The sequence below is a fragment of the Heterodontus francisci genome, chromosome 4 (assembly GCF_036365525.1).
Source record: "Heterodontus francisci isolate sHetFra1 chromosome 4, sHetFra1.hap1, whole genome shotgun sequence".
NCBI classification, from domain to species: domain Eukaryota; kingdom Metazoa; phylum Chordata; class Chondrichthyes; order Heterodontiformes; family Heterodontidae; genus Heterodontus; species Heterodontus francisci.
In genome coordinates, this window is record NC_090374.1 from 93,488,955 (window position 1) to 93,506,940 (window position 17,986).

General features: G+C 43.4%; 1 protein-coding gene across 7 annotated transcripts in view; it reads right to left on the reverse strand.

Moving 5' to 3' along the window:
• Window positions 1-1,662: 1,662 nt before the first annotated feature.
• sema6a (sema domain, transmembrane domain (TM), and cytoplasmic domain, (semaphorin) 6A) overlaps window positions 1,663-17,986 on the reverse strand; it is a 187,507-nt gene continuing 171,183 nt past the window's right edge. For all 7 annotated transcript variants that reach the window (XM_068029878.1, XM_068029883.1, XM_068029880.1 and 4 more), the window contains one exon: window positions 1,663-5,431. In XM_068029878.1, the coding sequence (XP_067885979.1) occupies window positions 4,257-5,431 (1,175 nt within the window). In that variant the 3' untranslated portion in view covers window positions 1,663-4,256. The remainder of the gene's footprint in view (window positions 5,432-17,986) is intronic.

Genomic DNA, 17,986 nt, shown 5'->3' on the forward strand with positions numbered 1-17,986 from the left:
TATAAATGATTTGGATATGGGGACCGATTGTAATATTTCCAAATTTGCTGATGACACAAAACTAGGAGGAAATGTAAGTTGTGAGGAGGATACAAGGAGGCTTCAAGGGGATTTGGACAGGCTAGGTAAATGGGCAAGAACATTGCAGATGGAATATAATGTGAGTAAATGTGAAGTGATCCACTTTGGCAGAAAAAAACAGAAAGGCAGAGTAATTCTTAAATGGTGAAGGTTGGGAAGTGTTGATGGCCAAAGAGACCTGGGTGTCCTTGTTTGTGAGCTAGTATGCAGGCCCAGCAAGCAATTAAGAAGACAAATGGTATGTTGGCCTTCACTGCAAGGAGATTTGAGTACAGGAGTAAAAATGTATTGCTTCAATTGTATAAAGCATTGGTGAGACTGTAGCTGCAGTATTGTGTACAGTTTTGGTCTCCTTATCAAAGGAAGGATATATTTGCCATAGAGGGAATGCAACGGAGGTTCACCAGACTAATCCCTGGGATGGCAGGATTGTCTTATGAGGAGAGATTGCAGAAACTGGGCCTGTATTCTGTAGAGTTTCAAAGAATGAGAGGTGATCTCATTGAAACTTCACAAAATTCTTACAGCATAACAGGGTGGAAGTGGATAGGATGTTTCCTCTCGCTGTTGAGTCTAGAACAAAGGGACACAGTCTCAGAATAAGGGACAGACCATTTAAGACTGAGATGGGGAGGAATTTCTTTACTCAGAGGGTGGTGAATCTGTGGAATTCTGTACCCCAGAGGACTGTGGAAGCTCAATCATTGAGCATGTTCAAGACAGAAATCGATAGATTTCTGAATATTAACGACATCAAGAGATATAGGGATAGTGGGGAAAAATGGCATAGAGGTAGATGATCAGCCATGATCTCTTTGAATGGTGGAGCAAGCTTGATGGGCCGAATGGCCTACTCCTGCTCCTATTTCCTATGATTCTACTGATGGCAGAAACACAAAATTAATAATTCCACCTCCAACTCCAATTGATGCTTGCCACTCCTTTAAAGGCAGTGTATATTTTATCGATGGAAAACAAGATGACCACAGGCTGCAGTGAACATATAGTCTTGTTTATAAATTTAACAAACCTGGTACTGAAGCCACTTGAATGAACTCTGATGATAGGAAAAGTCAATATTGTTGAAAAAAGAGGACCAGAAAGTGAAAACTTTTTCTGTTTACCTTGGAGTTAGGTTTGATTCCAGCTCAGACTCTCAGAATAGCTGAAAGGGACGATACAAGTCCACAATATAAAACTCCCCACAATTCAACACAAATTGGTAATTTTACTTAAAAGTCACAGAGATAAAGGAACAGTTGTAAGAAATGGAAAATTTCACAGTATTGCGGTACTATGTGATCTTTTGAGGTTGTGTTTAAGGTATATCGATATTCCTGCTTAAAAGATTTTACTCTGCATCTGGACCAGAGTAGCCAAAGTTGAGAGACAAAATGGTGCAGAATGGAGCATTGTTCCATCACCCAACACAGTCATTCAATGTAAATGGGATACAGATGTGTTGTAACAGATTAAGTGCACTCCAAAGCATTTCAGAAGTTAATGTAACACCCTGGTAACCTTCAGGGCTCTGGAAAAATCACAACACTCAAACCAATAAAACTACAGCAGAACAGTCTGTTTTATTACTTTATGTAATAATTAAAGAGTTTTTTTTACAACATACATTGGAGTTGTGAATTGGATGTTAGGGATGTGGAGCTGAGGGATAGAGATTGTGTCAACATCACAATATTTTACATATTACACAACCAGTATCTGACTGTTGTATCTAAGTGTGTATATCAAGGGTGAGCTTCAAAGGCACGCAAAAGGGCAGAGGGGTCCACAAAGAAACTATCAGAAAAGAAAAGGCAGCAAACAGCATACTACTAACCATTTCTCTTAGGGCATTACATGTTGAATCAAATCAATTCTTCTGAATACTATATTGGCCTTTCAATATGAACATATCAGGACTCTTTTTGCATAAGAAGTATTATGGTGAATTTCTCAAGTTAAAATCCCAAGAACATATTAAAATTGCACTCAGTTAACTTATAAACAATCACACAGCATGAACATAAAAAAGGCATGAAAACAGAAAACATATTTGCCTGTAACATACACAGTTAACTTAAAAAAAACTGTCTTGAAGGAATGCATCAACGCTAGTCAACATAATGAAGTAATGCAAATGGAGGACACAGAAGTAGAATGTGTATGCACCCTTGTTACAAACTTTGGTCTAGTTCCTTCTGGAATTACCTAGCTACCATTCTAAACACTAGCCAACTTGCAAGTAAGTGTACAATTGAGGAAAAGAAAACTGCAAAAACAAATAAGTACAAAAATGAAAAAAAATTCATACAGCTCAATAGATAAAAACCTTATTTCTACAATATGTCGAAAATTATAACAGGTAAAAACACTCTATTCAGCGTGCATGATAAACTGAAAAATGTAGAAGGAAAACAATAATTAGTAACAGTTGTGCCAAAAGGTTTTCACTATCCTTCTGGCTACACTTATTATAGCAGTGTTACTCCAGCAGGAACCAGCCTGCTTTAAGACTGCCTTGCCAATTCACTAACATTTACAATGTAGGTTTTTTGGTGCCTGCAACTGAGACACAAGCCAATTGGATAATTTATCACATCACAGCAATTGCCCACCTGTCACAAGTAAAAACATTATTAAAGCACATCTGTCTTTCTGAATTAACCAATGGGAATACATCATATTACAGTGCTAAAATAAAGTAAAAATGAAGGCAAACACACCCAGAGAAATGTGGATGAGTTTCAAAATTTCTGCAATTATAGGGTGTTGGGAGGGCAAGATTGGCATGACTAAGGGATGATCAATCGAATATGATTTCTCTGGGGATTGAGGCGTCAAACTTATATATTCTTTCAGACAGCATTTAGTCCAAATAGGCAGAAAATATTTAGTAGAAATAGATTTTTTTTTTAAATGGAGGAGAACATTTGCAGATTACTAGCTAGAAATGTACACAACTGATGTTGTAAGGCACAAACTTACACATGGAAGAAAAGAGGCTTGTCACACAGATGTATTCCCAGTTAGAACCAGCATGATAGGAGTACGATTTATGCATGGTAACAGCTTGCCTTTCAGCATGCTCCATCCATTGCTATCAATTGCTGTGCCACGTGCAAAATTGAGTTGGCTGGCAAATGATGTGCCAGTGCCTGCATTACAAGTATCAATTACTGACAAAACCAACAGGACTGTTTAATCCTCATACATCCTCTTCATAATAGATGGTGACTCCACCTGTGTGCATGATATCAGAGTTTCTTTCCCTCACTTTCCTAGTCTTCAGGGGAACAAGCCTATACATTTTCATTGATGCACTCCCTCCTTTCAGTTCACCATGGATCATGAAATGAACCTTTCACAAAATAAATATCTCTTTCCTTTTCTTTTCCTCTCCCCTTCCCAAGCACTTTGATTACCCTGTCAGCAGCTGAGTAGAAACACTGAGCTCAGTTTTCCACCTCCATATTGTTAGTGGACAGTTACTTTAAAAAAGCATTGAATGTCTCCAGTTAATTGACTTGACTTAAATAATTACAAACATTACATTTTAGACTTCTTTCTGATTCTTTTTAAAGAGATATCCATAAATTCATTTGAGGAGTCAGTCATGTTTTGAAACAGCACTTAAATAATAAATACCAGGAGCTATTAGTGTTAATAGTCACATTAATCATTACAAGGACAATAGCAGAGATGTAGGACAAAGCCTTGCCTAAAAGGCAATATCTGCTCCTTAAGCGGATGTAACACTGAGAGGCATTTCACAGCATTTGCAAACAGTAAACTTCAGCTATTGTTAAGTCTGAGTCACCTTCTTCAGTGCTTTGTTTTTAAAACTCATCTCCTTAGAGAGTAATATGCTGTAGAGTCAAGGAGACATTAAATGTTTGCCAGTTTTGTGCTTTTGGCTCATCATTCCACCATCCTGCTGATGTGCATCAATCATAACCCCCTCAGACAGAAGTCCAATAGCTGCTAACCCCGCCTTTCAAATGCTGAGTTCAGTAGCTGCAGCAGTCGTAAGAAAATATTCCACTTTTCCCAAGGAGAAGGGATAAATATCCTCAGCTTGACAACAGCTTTTAAAAAAAACACAAAAACTAGTGTTGCAGCTGCAAAGCACTGACTCAGGAAGCAGGGTCCATATCATTTTCTACCTGCCACTGTGATTATGTACATGTGTCATTTGGCTTGATGGAAGCTGAAAGGGGAACAAACGTGGGTTTTGGTGGAACATCGGGTTTTATGGAAGGTGTGCGTTTGACCCCAGATCTTGGCAGAGAGTTGTATGGTGCAGTGATGCTAGATCTCCTGGATACGGTTACAGCCTGTGTCTGAGACTGACCTGCATTCACTAGCATAGAGTCTACTCTTTGTGGTGCTGGAGGGGGATTTTCTCCTCTGTTAAAACTCTGGTTCCTAGAAAGGTGAGAGGAATTTGAAGAGTTAGTATTGTGGTTTCTTTTGAATGCAGATGTTTGAGGATTTCTTTGCAATGAATTGCTGGGATAGTTTCTCTTATATTCCATTGCATATGAAGGAGAAGGAACATCCAGTCGCTTGCCCAGAGCATTCTGAGGCAGCCCAGAATTAGAGGATCCAAGTGAGGCTTCTCTCTGAGGAACTTTAGGCGGCACATGATCTAGGTTTGCAACTAATCCGTGACAGGGACTTTTGATACTTCTATATTCCAGTGTGGCATTCTGATCTTCAATAGTAATTTGTGCCATTTCTGATCGGTGTCCTTGATCTCCGTATTCATGCTGGAAACTCTGTTGCGTGGTTGGGAGGACCACAACACTTGGAATGTGATTGGGAGAAGCATGGAGAGGAAGATCCATGGGGATCACTGGTGATCCCATAGATACCAGATCTTTCGTACAGGCATTGATTAGATTCTGGTTCCTTTCCCATTGGCTGCTGCTATGGCTGAGCTTTCGTTTCTGCTGCAAAGTTGGTGTTGACTCTGGAGTGGGAAGAGCTGTCAGGTCCAGATGATGCTGGTCAGCTTTTATCAGCATCTTAGTTGTGCCATTTGGTGTTACTATTTTACCGTTATGCATCAGAGGAGTCAGCAACGCTTCTGGTTTTGGTTCCTTTGTCTGAGCATCAAACAGCCCGCCGAGTTTTGTGACACTGGCCATGGACCCCCTGCGAGAATGAGGCAAGTCTTTCTCTTTGCTTTGGCCTACGTTAATGTCTCTGCGCCGGTGATCACATATGCAGTAAACGATTATTCCTGAGAAAACTGCTCCCATGACAAAGGCGAGAATAACTGCAATAGCCAAAAGGGTAACTGGAACAAGCTGATCATGACCTTTGAGGTAACTTTCACGGATTACTCCTGAAACATTAGATAGTAGACAGAATTTAGTTAACAGGAAAACCATTTCTATTCTCTTATAACATAAAGGCCATTATTAATTTCAATATATGAAACATGACGTTGTAAACTATAAAACAATGCACTGTCTTCACCTTCGGGGATAATTGCTGACTGTAAATTGATAAGTTTTAATCTGACAGACATACATACCATACTGAATGACTACTTTGTTTTCCAGTCCATCAAAATCAAGGATCATGTCGGGCAATGCAAAGCCTCCAGTGTCCTGGAAAGCTTTTTATTCAATTGAGAAAAGTAACAGGATTCAAAAAAAAAATCTAAATAGTTAGTAACCAGCTCCCTGCTGGACTAATGAGTAAATGCATGATCCAAGGTACTATAGTAAAGCAGAACTGGTGTTGTCTTAGACACCAGGAAGGCCCAGATCGAACTCCTAGTATGTGCTGAGTTAGCAGCTCTCAACTGGGCAACAGTGGAAATGCTACAATTGGATTTGCTGCTTCTAGACTAGTGAGGGATCAGAAACATATCAGCTAGGGTTTCATCACTGATAGCTATTTAATGCCTTATGCAGAAAAGTGTGTGTGGACCTGAATAGGATGGGCTTCACTGCTGTGCTACTCACTGTATTGGCTCACAGCTGAAGATTGGTAAATTGGGTAAGGAGTCGGATAACCATTTGTATCTGTGAAACTATAGTTTAGTATGAGTCATCTTTTCAGGAGAAGAAGGGTAAGGCAGAAGCTCTGGGCTGAATTTTACTTGAAGCAAGTCCCACCACTGGGATCAAAAGAGGGCCCTGAGCTCACACGGGCAGACGGTGGGACTATGGGGCGATTTTACTGGCAACGGTCAATTAAGAGGCCGACACCGGGACCACTGTCCAATTAAGGATGGCGGTCAGCCTTTCAGTGCTGCCGGATCAATCATAGAGCCGGCAGCTTGCCAGCACGGCCGATAGATGTGGCTGCTGCGGAGGCTTCAGGGAGGAGAGGGTGCCTCCATGATAAGGTGCCCTTAAAGGGCGGGTAAGAATTGTTTCAAATGTGCTGTGGCCAGACATGCAGGCCCTGGCGATAGAAGGGGTGAAGCTTCCAGAGGTGGCATCGGAGGCACCGGGAAGGCAATTGCCTTCAGAGGCCTCTCTGTGGGCCATGGAGTAGCCAGAAAAGAAGACCCAGGGGGCTGTCGCAACACCAGTAAAATGCCAGTGGAGGCATAAAGTGGCCTTTAATTGGCCAGCTAATTGAATTAATTGGCCACCTGCCTCTAGTCAGCTTCCGTTCCCGCTTCTACGAATATCCCACAGCAGATGTCAGGCTTTCCTCCCGACACCTTGCGCTGCTATTTTACGTGCCCTGCCACCTCCCAGCCCGCCTCCAGAGGGCTGGTAAATTTCCAGCCTCTGTTTTGTTGTGCAGAGTGTCATGCAGGCCCCCACCTGTCAAGAATCAGGCACACATTATTTCGCCACATGAACATTAAAACTTAAAATTGTTGCTGGGACAAAAAGAGGGCTTATCACAAGGAATTGCCATGCCCCTCGCTGGAAAGACCTTTTGTGCATACTGTCCAGCAGACAGTGTTGAAACAAAGGAACCAGTCACCAATACACAGAAGACCCGGTCAGACCAGTTTAGTCACATGACTAACTGGTGGTTGGAGTTTTTTTAATTTGAACTTGCCACAGAGTTTTAAAAACTCAGGAAAGCTGTTTGCTCCTGGACTGAAAAGACCTCTCTCCTGTCTGCTCTCACCAGCTTCGGAAACCATTGAAGACACATGAACGCCAAGAGAGAAAGGTCTCCTACAGTGAACAAGGTTTAAAAAGAATTCTCGGCCCCATCGAAAAGCAAGACTACCTACAGTCAAGGACTCTACAGTGAGCTCGAAACACAGTAAAAAAAAGGCCTCCCTTCAGAGATTGCCTCAAACCTCTCCACTATTTTTCTTCTGCCCTATACTGTCTCTATTTGCATGTGTGTATCGCATATGCATGTTAGCGTGGGGCACAGCATGTATCCGCAGGCATTAACCGAATTAGAGTTTAAGTTTTAATAAATTTCACTTTTCTTCTTTAAACCTAAGAAAACCTGATTATGATCATTTCTTTGTCTTATAATTGGAAAGTGGTGACCAAGGATTCATCAAAGGGGGCAGCTCAAAACACAGTGTGTTTAAAAATTAGACCCTGTTACAATAAGGCCAAGTAAAGGCTGAAAGAAACCCGTAGACACCTTTCTCACCTGGTCGTAACAGAAATTTGGGTTCTAACGTTCATCAAAGGGGGCAGCTCAAAACACAGTGTGTTTAAAAATTAGACCCTGTTACAATAAGGCCAAGTAAAGGCTGAAAGAAACCCGTAGACACCTTTCTCACCTGGTCGTAACAGAAATTTGGGTTCTAACGTCTGGAATTTTACCCACAGACAAACGGCAGAAATTGGAAGGGGGAAGCCAAATTGTTCCCAATCAAAAGAGCAAGATTAATACAGGTTTTCATGTAGTTGTGTGTGATTGAATACTAACGTGTCTGCAATTGAAGCTGGTAGCACTCCAAGCCAGAGTGAAGTAACTTGGGATAAGTTAAAAGCACTGTCTATGGAGCAGTTAAGAAAAATGGCTGAGTAGTGTGGGATCACTGTACATGGCGAAGCTAGGAAGTCTGAACTCCTAAGGCTAGTGGCCAACCATTTTTCCCTTGAAACTGAAGAAGCAGAAGCAGGGTTAGAAGTAGACCCAGACAGGGTATTGTTAGCAAAGATACAATTGGAACTGAGGAAACTTGAATTAGACGAAAGAGAAAAAGAGAGAGGGAGGAGAGGGTGAAAGAGAGAGCCTTCCAAAAGGAACCTGAATAGAATGAAAGGCAGGAGAGAGAGGGAGAAAGAATATTCCAGAAAGAATGCGAAGAATGAGAGTTGAGGCTGCTTGAGTTAACTAGGGGGCGCCAGAATAACCCCAGCGAAAGCATGGTCAATATGGAGGAGCAGAATTCAGGGCTGGATACAAAATTGCTAAAACTCACACAATTAATTTAATAATTCAATGAGGAAGATGCGGAAGTGTTTTTTTTGCGTCTTTTGAGAAACTGGCAAGGCAGCCAAAATGGCCAGCTGAGACTTGGTCTCTTTTACTGCAAAGCAAACTAACCGGAAAAACCCATGAGGTTTATTCCTTGTTGCCAGATGAGAGTTCATCAAATTATGAACTGACTAAAAATGCTATCCTCGGGGCATATGAATTCAGTACCCGTAGTCTATCGGCAAAAGTTTAGAACCCTCAAAAAGCAAGCTAATCAAACTTAACTGGAGTTTGAGAGAAGTAAGCAGCTGGCTTTTGACCAGTGGCCGAGGGCTTTAAAAATACAGCTCAGCTGTGGGACTCTCAGAGATATAATTCTGTGAGAGGAATTTAAAAACTCTCTCCCATTCTCAATAAAGACCCATGTAGAGAAGCAGCAGGTTCTGGGAGCCCGGCAAGCAGCCATTCTGGCCGATGAGTTTGCTTTAATTTATAAGTCGGTTTCCCAGGGGAGAAGCGTTCCTAATCACCCCCACAAATCCGAAAAGGACAAAGGGTGGGAAGGTGATCTTTGCCCAGGCAGTCCAGGAAGAGAAAGGAAAGCAGGAGACACAGGGGAGCCTCCTCCAGCCAAAAAAGAAGGTGCTGTCAGCAAGAGTGAGACCCGGAGACCTGTGTGCTTCCATTGTAATAAAGCAGGGCATTTAAAAGCTGTCTGCTGGAAACTAAAGTGGAAATCAGGGCACACCCGCTCAGTGTAGACGGGGACCTGATGCAAAGCACAGCAGAACAAGCTATGGCTTTAACTGCAGTAAGAGTGCAACCCAGTAAGCTTACTATGGCCAATGCAGGAAAGGTTAATAGGATTCCTGAAGGTTATTAGGGTTTTGTGTCTGATGGGAAAGTAACCCCATACCCCTCGAGTGGGGCAAGCAAGCCCATAGTGATTCTCAGGGACACAGGGGCCATTTGATCCCTTTTACTGGGAAAAGGCCTGACCTTTCCCCCAGAGAGTACAGTGAACACCAGAATGGTGGTGAATAGTATTGGAGGGCAGTGTATGTACACCGGGTGCACCTGGAGTGTGACCTAGTTTCGGGACCGGTGACTGTAAGCATTGTCCCTAGTTTGCCTGTGGATGGGGTTGACCTGCTCCTAGGTAATGATCTGGCGGGGTGAAGATGGTGGCCCCCCCCCAGTAGTGAAAGAAAGACCGCAGGAGGTCAGAGAGAAAGGGCCGTCGCAGGAGACAATTCCCTGCAGTTTCCATGAATGTGTAGTTGATCAGGCCATGATCAAACCAGCTTCTTCAGAGAAGACTGCATTGGCACTGCAGGAAAATGACCATGAGGTCTGCCTGTCCGCGGCTTTCTTTGGAAAGTTAGGAGACTCAGGGAATGAATTAAATGGATTTTCCCTAGCTGAGGCTCAGTGAGCCGACCCAGTATTGCAAGAAATAAAAGCAAAATACTGCAGATGCTGGAAATCTGAAATAAAAACAAGAATTGCTGGAACCACTCAGCAGGTCCGGCAGCATCTGTGGAAAGAGAAGCAGAGTTAACGTTTCGGGTCAGTGACCCTTCTTCGGAACCGATGAAGGGTCAGTGACCCGAAACGTTAACTCTGCTTCTCTTTCCACAGATGCTGCCGGACCTGCTGAGTGGTTCCAGCATTTCTTGTTTTTATTTCAGTATTGCAAGAGTTAGCACAGGCTGCCCAGTCTGAAAGTGAAGCAGAGGGAGTCCCTGACTGCTACTTTTTAAAGAATGAGGTACTGATGAGGAAATGGAGTTCTCCTCACGGACCTGAGGGCAATGAGTGGACAGCAATTCACCAGTTAGTGGTGCCACAGAGGTACTGGGAAGAAATATTAAGAAGGGCCCATGAGACTACAGTGGCTGTACATGCCAGTATATGAAAGACCAAAGCCCGCACAAGACAGCAGTTTGACTGGCTAAAATTCCACAAAGATGTGGTGGAGTACTGTAGAAGTTGCCACATGTGCCAGGTCGAGGGGAAACCCCAACCTACAATGAAACCTGCACCCCTACGTCCTGTACCAGTGTAAGGAGGACCCTCCAGCCAAAGGCTGGAGAACTGTAAGGGACCCCTGCCGAGAACAAAACGGGACAGGCTGGCACACGGCTGGCAAAAGTTCAGAAAGACAAGGGGAAAATGTGACCAAGACGGCAGGTTAAAGGAAGTCCGGGAGGAATTCTGGATGAAAACTCCTACTGTCTGGTCAGCCAACCCCGAAAAATGTGAAGAGTTAGACCCCACATCCTCCTACGTAAATGCAGACCCTAGAAGCACCCCACCAGAGCTGCTAACAGCATTTATAGGAACCTGCAGAGACAAAGAGAGACCTCTATGGGGCACAGAAACCATGAAGTTGATGCCTCACCTAGTCGAAGTGCCACAGGAGAGTGCAGTCAAGTCTGCACAAATACCTGCAGGTATGAGTGTCCCAGAGAACAAAGGGGAGATTAACAAAGAATTTTCCCCCACAGTCAGAGGAAACAGGAACCACCCATCCCCTGAAGTCAAATGGCTTTGCATGACTTAGAGAGTTCTGGATAGACCCGCCCACTACTAACTCTCCTGAAAAAAAAAGCACAACCTCAATAGGAACAAAATGCCTAGGCAGTCATGGCAATGGGCAAACTGAAGAAAACTTTTCCAAAGAACCACATGGCTACTGGGATGCCAAAAAAGGGGAAATTAAAACAGCACAGGCACTCAGAAGACAATTTTAATAAACTTTAAGATTGATGAATGAATGGAAATGAATGAGAGAAATGCATGGTTTTTATTTCTGCATCTTATATTTCTCTCAAACCTTGTAATGAAATGCGACTTTTTTTTTCAATTGCATTTCATTCCCCTGGGTGTGGATGTGTCATGCAGTCCCCCACTTGTCAAGAATCAGACACACATTATTTTGCCACATGAACATTAAAACTTAAAATTGCCGCTGGGAAGAAGAGGGCCTATCACAAGGAATTGCCAGGCCCCTCGCCAGAAAGACCTTTTTTGCAGGGCGGCACAGTGGTGCAGTGGTTAGCACCGCAGCCTCACAGCTCCAGCGACCCGGGTTCAATTCTGGGTACTGCCTGTGTGGAGTTTGCAAGTTCTCCCTGTGTCTGCGTGGGTTTCCTCCGGGTGCTCCGGTTTCCTCCCACAAGCCAAAAAGACTTGCTGGTTGGTAGGTAAATTGGCCATTATAAATTGCCCCTAGTATAGGTAAGTGGTAGGGAAATATAGGGACAGTTGGGGATGTGGTAGAAATATGGGATTAGTGTAGGATTAGTATAAATGGGTGGTTGATGGTCGGCACAGACTCAGTGGGCCAAAGGGCCTGTTTCAGTGCTGTATCTCTAAACTAAACATACTAGCAGACAGTGTTGGAACAAAGGAACCAGTCCTTGCTTCCCCAATACATAGAAGACCTGGTCAAAGCAGTTTAGTCATATGACTATGTAGCCTTGTCCAATCTACACCTTCTCCTTTATTAGCTCTTGCCCCACCCCCGCCTCACTTGCTTCTAACCTCTAACATTTCTAATATTTGCCAGTTCCGAAGAAGGGTCACTGACCCGAAACGTTAACTCTGCTTCTCCTTCCACAGATGCTGCCAGACCTGCTGAGTGGTTCCAGCATTTCCTGTTTTTATATTAGTCATATGACTAACTGGCGGTTGGAGTTTTTTGAATTTGCACTTGCCACTGAGTTTTAAAAACTCAGGAAACCTGTTTGCTCCTGCACTGAAAAGACCGCTCTCCTGTCTGCTCTCATCTCGCTCTCACCAGCTACGGAAACCACTGAAGACACATGAACCCCAAGAGAGAAAAGCATCCTACAGTGAACAAGGTTTAAAAAAGAATACTGGGCCCCAACGAAAAGCAAGACTACCTACAATCAAGGACTCTACAGTGAGCTCGAAACACAGTTTAAAAAAAACCCTCTTCAAAGATTGCCTCAAACCTCTCTATTTTTCTTCTGCTCTTTTCTGTCTCTATTTGCATGTGTGTATCGCATATGCATGTTAGCGTGGGGCGCGGCGTGCATCTGTAGGCGTTAACCGAATTAGAGTTTAAGTTTTAATAAATTTCACTTTTCTTCTCTAAACCTAAGAAAACCTGTTTATGCTCATTTGTTTGCCTTATAATTGGAAAGTAGTGAACAAGGATTCATCAAAGGGGGAGCTCAAAACACAGCATGTTTAAAAATTAAACCCTGTTACAATAAGACCAGATAAAGGCTGAGAAAGATCCCTAGACACCTTTCTCACCTGGTCATAACAAGAGACTCCGCTTACAACATTGCAATTTGACAGTCTGCAGGGAAAAGGTCATTCAGTGGCAACCAGAGGTTCTGATCTCACATCTGGCAACTTACAATTCTGGAGTACTGCCTGCTCACCATTTACCTCACTTCAGTCATCCAAATTATTGTTACTTCATAATGTCTCCAACATTCTAATTGCTAGCCTCCGAAGCTCTAAGATACATAAATTCCCAACTCATTCAGATTTATGTCATCCATACTCGATTTCACATACCTGTCCTCCTTAATCCCCAATGATTCCCTGCTCTTCCATATATCAATTTCAAAATCTTTTCATCTCTCTGTGACCCTGTCCCATCCTAACCCTACAATTTCCTCTTGCCCCATGTTGCTGTATGTAACCTTCACTCCAACTCTTATCAACTGTACATTCCTCTTGCCTCTGTTAGTGGCACATCCTTCAGTAGCACACCACAGTGCAAACCTCTTCCTAAACCGCTTTGCCTTACTGCCTCAGTCGGTACTTTTAAAAGCCTGAAAAGGTACAATGAGCCCATGTCTCGTGTCCTGTCCCTCACTTCTCCCCTATTAAGTAAAGTCGACCACTCACCAAGTAAATTGTCTTGGTGTAATTAGTTGGCAATGCTTTCCGTAGGACAAGATATTAGTGACAATAAGCTGCTGCAATATTTTGGATGTGCAAAGTGAATGATAATCGAAAACGAGAATAGTGATAGTCGGTGTGTAGTTTTTAAAAAAAATCAACAAACATGTAGGTATATCACAATCAGGATTGTGTTGGTGGGGGACAAATTCAATCATTTAATCTGGCAGTGTCCAACAAGCAGCTTGTCATAGGAGCAGGAGTAGGCCATTCAGCCCATCGAGCCATTCAATATGATCATGGCTGATCATCCACTTCAATGCCTTTTTCTCACACTATCCTCATATCCCCTTATGTCATTGTATTTAGAAATCTGTCAATCTCTGCTTTAAACATACTCAATGACTGAGCTTCCACAGCCCTCTGGGGTAGACAATTCCAAAGATTCACAACCCTGTCAGCCAAATCCAGCCCACACTTCTCACGATAAGCACACAAAGCTGGTTTTAACTATAGTTAGTCTCACTGGAAGCTCAAATTGGCTTGATGCACTTAACATGAGAAGGCATGGGATTGGGTGAACTGCTTAACTGTAGTCCTTCAAAGTTCCTGGGGCTGGAGGACTCAAAAAAATTGTTCCACCATTAGGAAGAAGTGCAGTCTTTTTGCACCAATTACTTCTCCAGGATATTTAAAGAGCCAAATCTTCACTGCTTTCAGAGAGGAAATGTATTGGGGGAAAATGAGGCCAGGGAGGGGGAAAAGAGCAAGAGAACACTGGCAGTAAGGAAAGAGAGGAGGGGAGAGGCTAGTAGCAAAGGAAAGGCGTTGAACATTTTGAACTCCTACTTTTTATGTTGGGGGTGTCTGGCTTTTTGTGTGTACTGGAGATCTGGGGTTTTTTCTGTATATGGGGGAGTCTGACTGCTCCTAGATATTGGAGAGCTCAGTTTATGGGAATTTGAAATTTTGTATGCACCAGGACTTGCATTTCTGTGAAATCACGCTGCTCGTTCATTGGAATTGGCATGAATATCTGGCCCCAAGGACCAAAAGATTAAAGATCTCTGAACAAAGCAACAAAGTTGCTTGTCACAGCAGGGCAACTGAATCAACAATGGACACTTCAGTGACATAGTCAATTCAAAATGTTTAAAATCCAAATGCATACTGTTGGCAAAGGAATGTACCATGAATGTTATTGCACTGATTCCTGTTCAGGTCATTTGTGCAACATATCCTGTCAATAATTTATGTGAATAATAACAATTTTTTTTTTCAATTTAATTGTAGTTTCATGGTTCCAAACTGTTGAATACTGCTGTTGAATAAAGGAGTCATAAGAATGTTATAACAATGCTGTTAAGTGAATAACTTATCCTTTCTTTAAGCAACACCACAATTGGATTTGGGAAAACTAGATGTCTTGAGGATTTTCACAACAAGCATATTTTTATCTGAAAAGGAAGAATGTGCAGAGTCACGAGAAGAAGGCGGGGGAATGGCACGAGGTGAATTTCGCATTCGGAGAACTGGTGTAGACACGATGGGATGAATGGCCTCTTTCTGCACTGTAACAACTCTGTGATTCTGTAATGAATGCTGACTGACACAAAATGGAATTGCCATTATAAGAAAAACATTGAATGTGTTTCAATTTAGACGCCAGTAATTAATTGCCCCAAATTTTTAAAAGAGAAAAGAATATTCAGTGCGAGGTTCTCATCTCCCTTCTGTTACCTGCAATCTAGTTTGTGTTTTTTTCCATTTCATGGGATGTGGGCATCACTGGCTAGGCCAGCATTTGTTGTCCATCCCAATTTGCCCTTGAGAAGTTGGCAGTGAACCGACTTCTTGAACTATTGCAGTTCACCTGGTGCGGGTACACACACAATGCTGTTAGGGAAGGAGTTTCATGATTTTGACCCAGCGACAGTGAAGGATTGGTAATATATTTCCAAGTCAGGATGGTGCGTGGCTTGGAGAAGAACTTGCAGGTGGTGATGTTCCCACGCGTCTGCTGCCCTTGTCCTTTTACGTGGAAGAGGTCGCGGGTTTGGAAGATGCTGTCAAAGGAGGCTTGGTGAGCTGCTGCAGTGCATCTTGTATATAGTTCACAGTGCTGCCACAGTGTGTTGGTGGTAAAGGAAGTGAACGTTGAAGGTGGTGGATGGGGTGCCGATCAAGCGCGCTGCTTTGTACTGGATGGTGTCAAGCTTCTTGAGTGTTGTTGGAGCTGCACCCATCCAGGCAAGTGGAGAATATTCCATCACACTCCTGACTTGTGCCTTGTAGATGGCGGACAGGCTTTGTGGAGTCAGGAGGTGGGTTACTCACCGCAGAATTCCCAGTCTTTGATTGCGTGTGGCATCAAGGAGCCCTATAAAATTGAAGACAATGGGAAACGGAGAAAACTCTCCCTACTGGTTGGAGTCATACCTAGCACAAAGGAAGAAGGTTGTGGTTGTTGGAGGTCAATCATTTCAGCCCCAGGACATCACTGCAGGAGTTCCTCAGGGTAGTGTCCTAGGCCGAACCATCTTCAGCTGCTTCAACAATGACCTTTCCTCCATCAGGAGGTCAGAAGTGGGGATGTTTGCTGATGATTGCACAATGTTCAACACCATTTGCGACTCCTCAGATAATGAAGCAGTCCATGTCCATATGCAGCAAGACCTGGATAACATTCAGGCTTGGGGTGCTAAGTGGCAAGTAACATTCACACCACACAAGTGCCAGGCAATGACCATCTCCAACAAGAGAGAATATAACCATCTCCCCTTTGATGTTCAAAGGCATTACCATCGCTCAACCCCCTACCATCAACATCCTGGGTGTTACCATTGACCAGAACCTTAAATGGACCAGCCATATAAATACTGTGGCTAAAAGAGCAGGCCAGAGGCTTGGAATTCTGTTGCGAGTAACTCATCTCCCACAAGTCAGGAGTCCGATGGAATACTCTCCACTTGTCTGAATGAGTGCAGCTCCAACAACACCCAAGAAGCTCGACATCATTCGAGACAAAGCAGCTCACTTGATTGGCACCCCATCCAACACCTTAAACATTCACTCCTTTCATCATCGACGCACTGTGGCAGGAGTGGGTACCATTTACAAGATGTACTGCAGCAACTCGTCAAGGCTCCTTTGACAGCCCCTTCCAAACCCACGACCTCTACCCCTAGAAGAACAAGGGCAGCAGACGTATGGGAACATAACCACCTTCAAGTTCTCCTCCAAGTCACACACCATCCTGACGTGGAACTATATCGCTGATCCTTCACTGTCATTGGGTCAAATTCCTGGAACTCCCTCACTAACAGCACTGTAGGCCTACCTACACTCCACAGAATGCAGCGGTTCTAGAAGGCAACTCACCACCGCCTTCTCAAGGGCGATTAGGGATGGGCAATAAACGATGGCCTTGCCAGTGATGCTCACATCCCATGAAAAAAAAATGCTCAGCCATGTTGATGTAGGAATGTAGATGCTAGGCACTTCCCCAAGAATTATAGTGTGGGAGTGGGGTGGAAATAAGAGCAATCCTTGGGTTGCTCTGTCACTTCCCAGCTTGCAATTCCATACAGCTTTGGAAGAGGCGTGACGGGAAGTCATTGTCCATCTTTGCAGCCAGTTACTGGGATAATAGGGATGAAAGTACAACAATCACCTATACATACAGTGCCTTTAACATGGCAAATACTGATATGTGGACACCAATTGGGCATCCCGATGCAGCTTGCCAGTTGGGAACTTAGGAATGTTGGTTTCTACGTTCAGCTGGCCCTCAGACAGTTCTGTGGGATGGGCGTGGGGGTCAAGGAGAGATGGCGAAGGTGGGGGATGGGTGAGCCTGGGCTTGCAACAGCCTGCAGTATATCACAGAGCCTTTTTGTGGGCGGCCATCAGCGGTCCCTTTAAAGACTACTGAAAACCCAGAATAATTGGGTGGAGCAGGTGCAGTGCAAGTTCAGCCCATGTGATGACCAAATTTGCATGGGGATCCTACAATTGCCGTTAAGGCCTGAATTCACACAAGCAATGTTTCTAGTGCCTGTTTCAGGCAGGTGTTGTACACAGTAATTCGTTGATGGCTTCCAGTTTGGTAGCTGACATACTACAGGAGAATTTCGAGTCGGGTTGGTTGTAAACCGAAGTTTGCCCCCCCCCCCCCACCCCCAAAGCTGATCTTTTGCCCAAAAAATGGACCCGACGATGTTCAATTTCTTCCCTGCCTTGAAGTCAAAGGTTTCTTTCCCCCATCCTAATAGCTAAAATTCCAACTTGCGTAATGAATTCATCTCTAATTTACAGTTTGCTGAAACATCATCTAATCACTGCTACTTTTATTTAACCAAAACCTGCAATCCATTAAACACCAATTTGTAGGATGATGAACAGGCTTGATTTTACTGAGGGAAGGTCAAGAGATCTGAAGAAATATGGCCCCACTCCATCTTGGTGTCAGCCGCCACGCAGAGATTATTTGTCAGGCATTAAGTCACAACTTTTAAAACAACACAATGTAAGAAAAGGCACATAGTGGAATAATTACTTCCTGGGGAGGCATCCTATATACATCCGCATAGTTTTCATTTACTTCATGTTTCAAATAAAATAAATCAAAGCAGGTAAG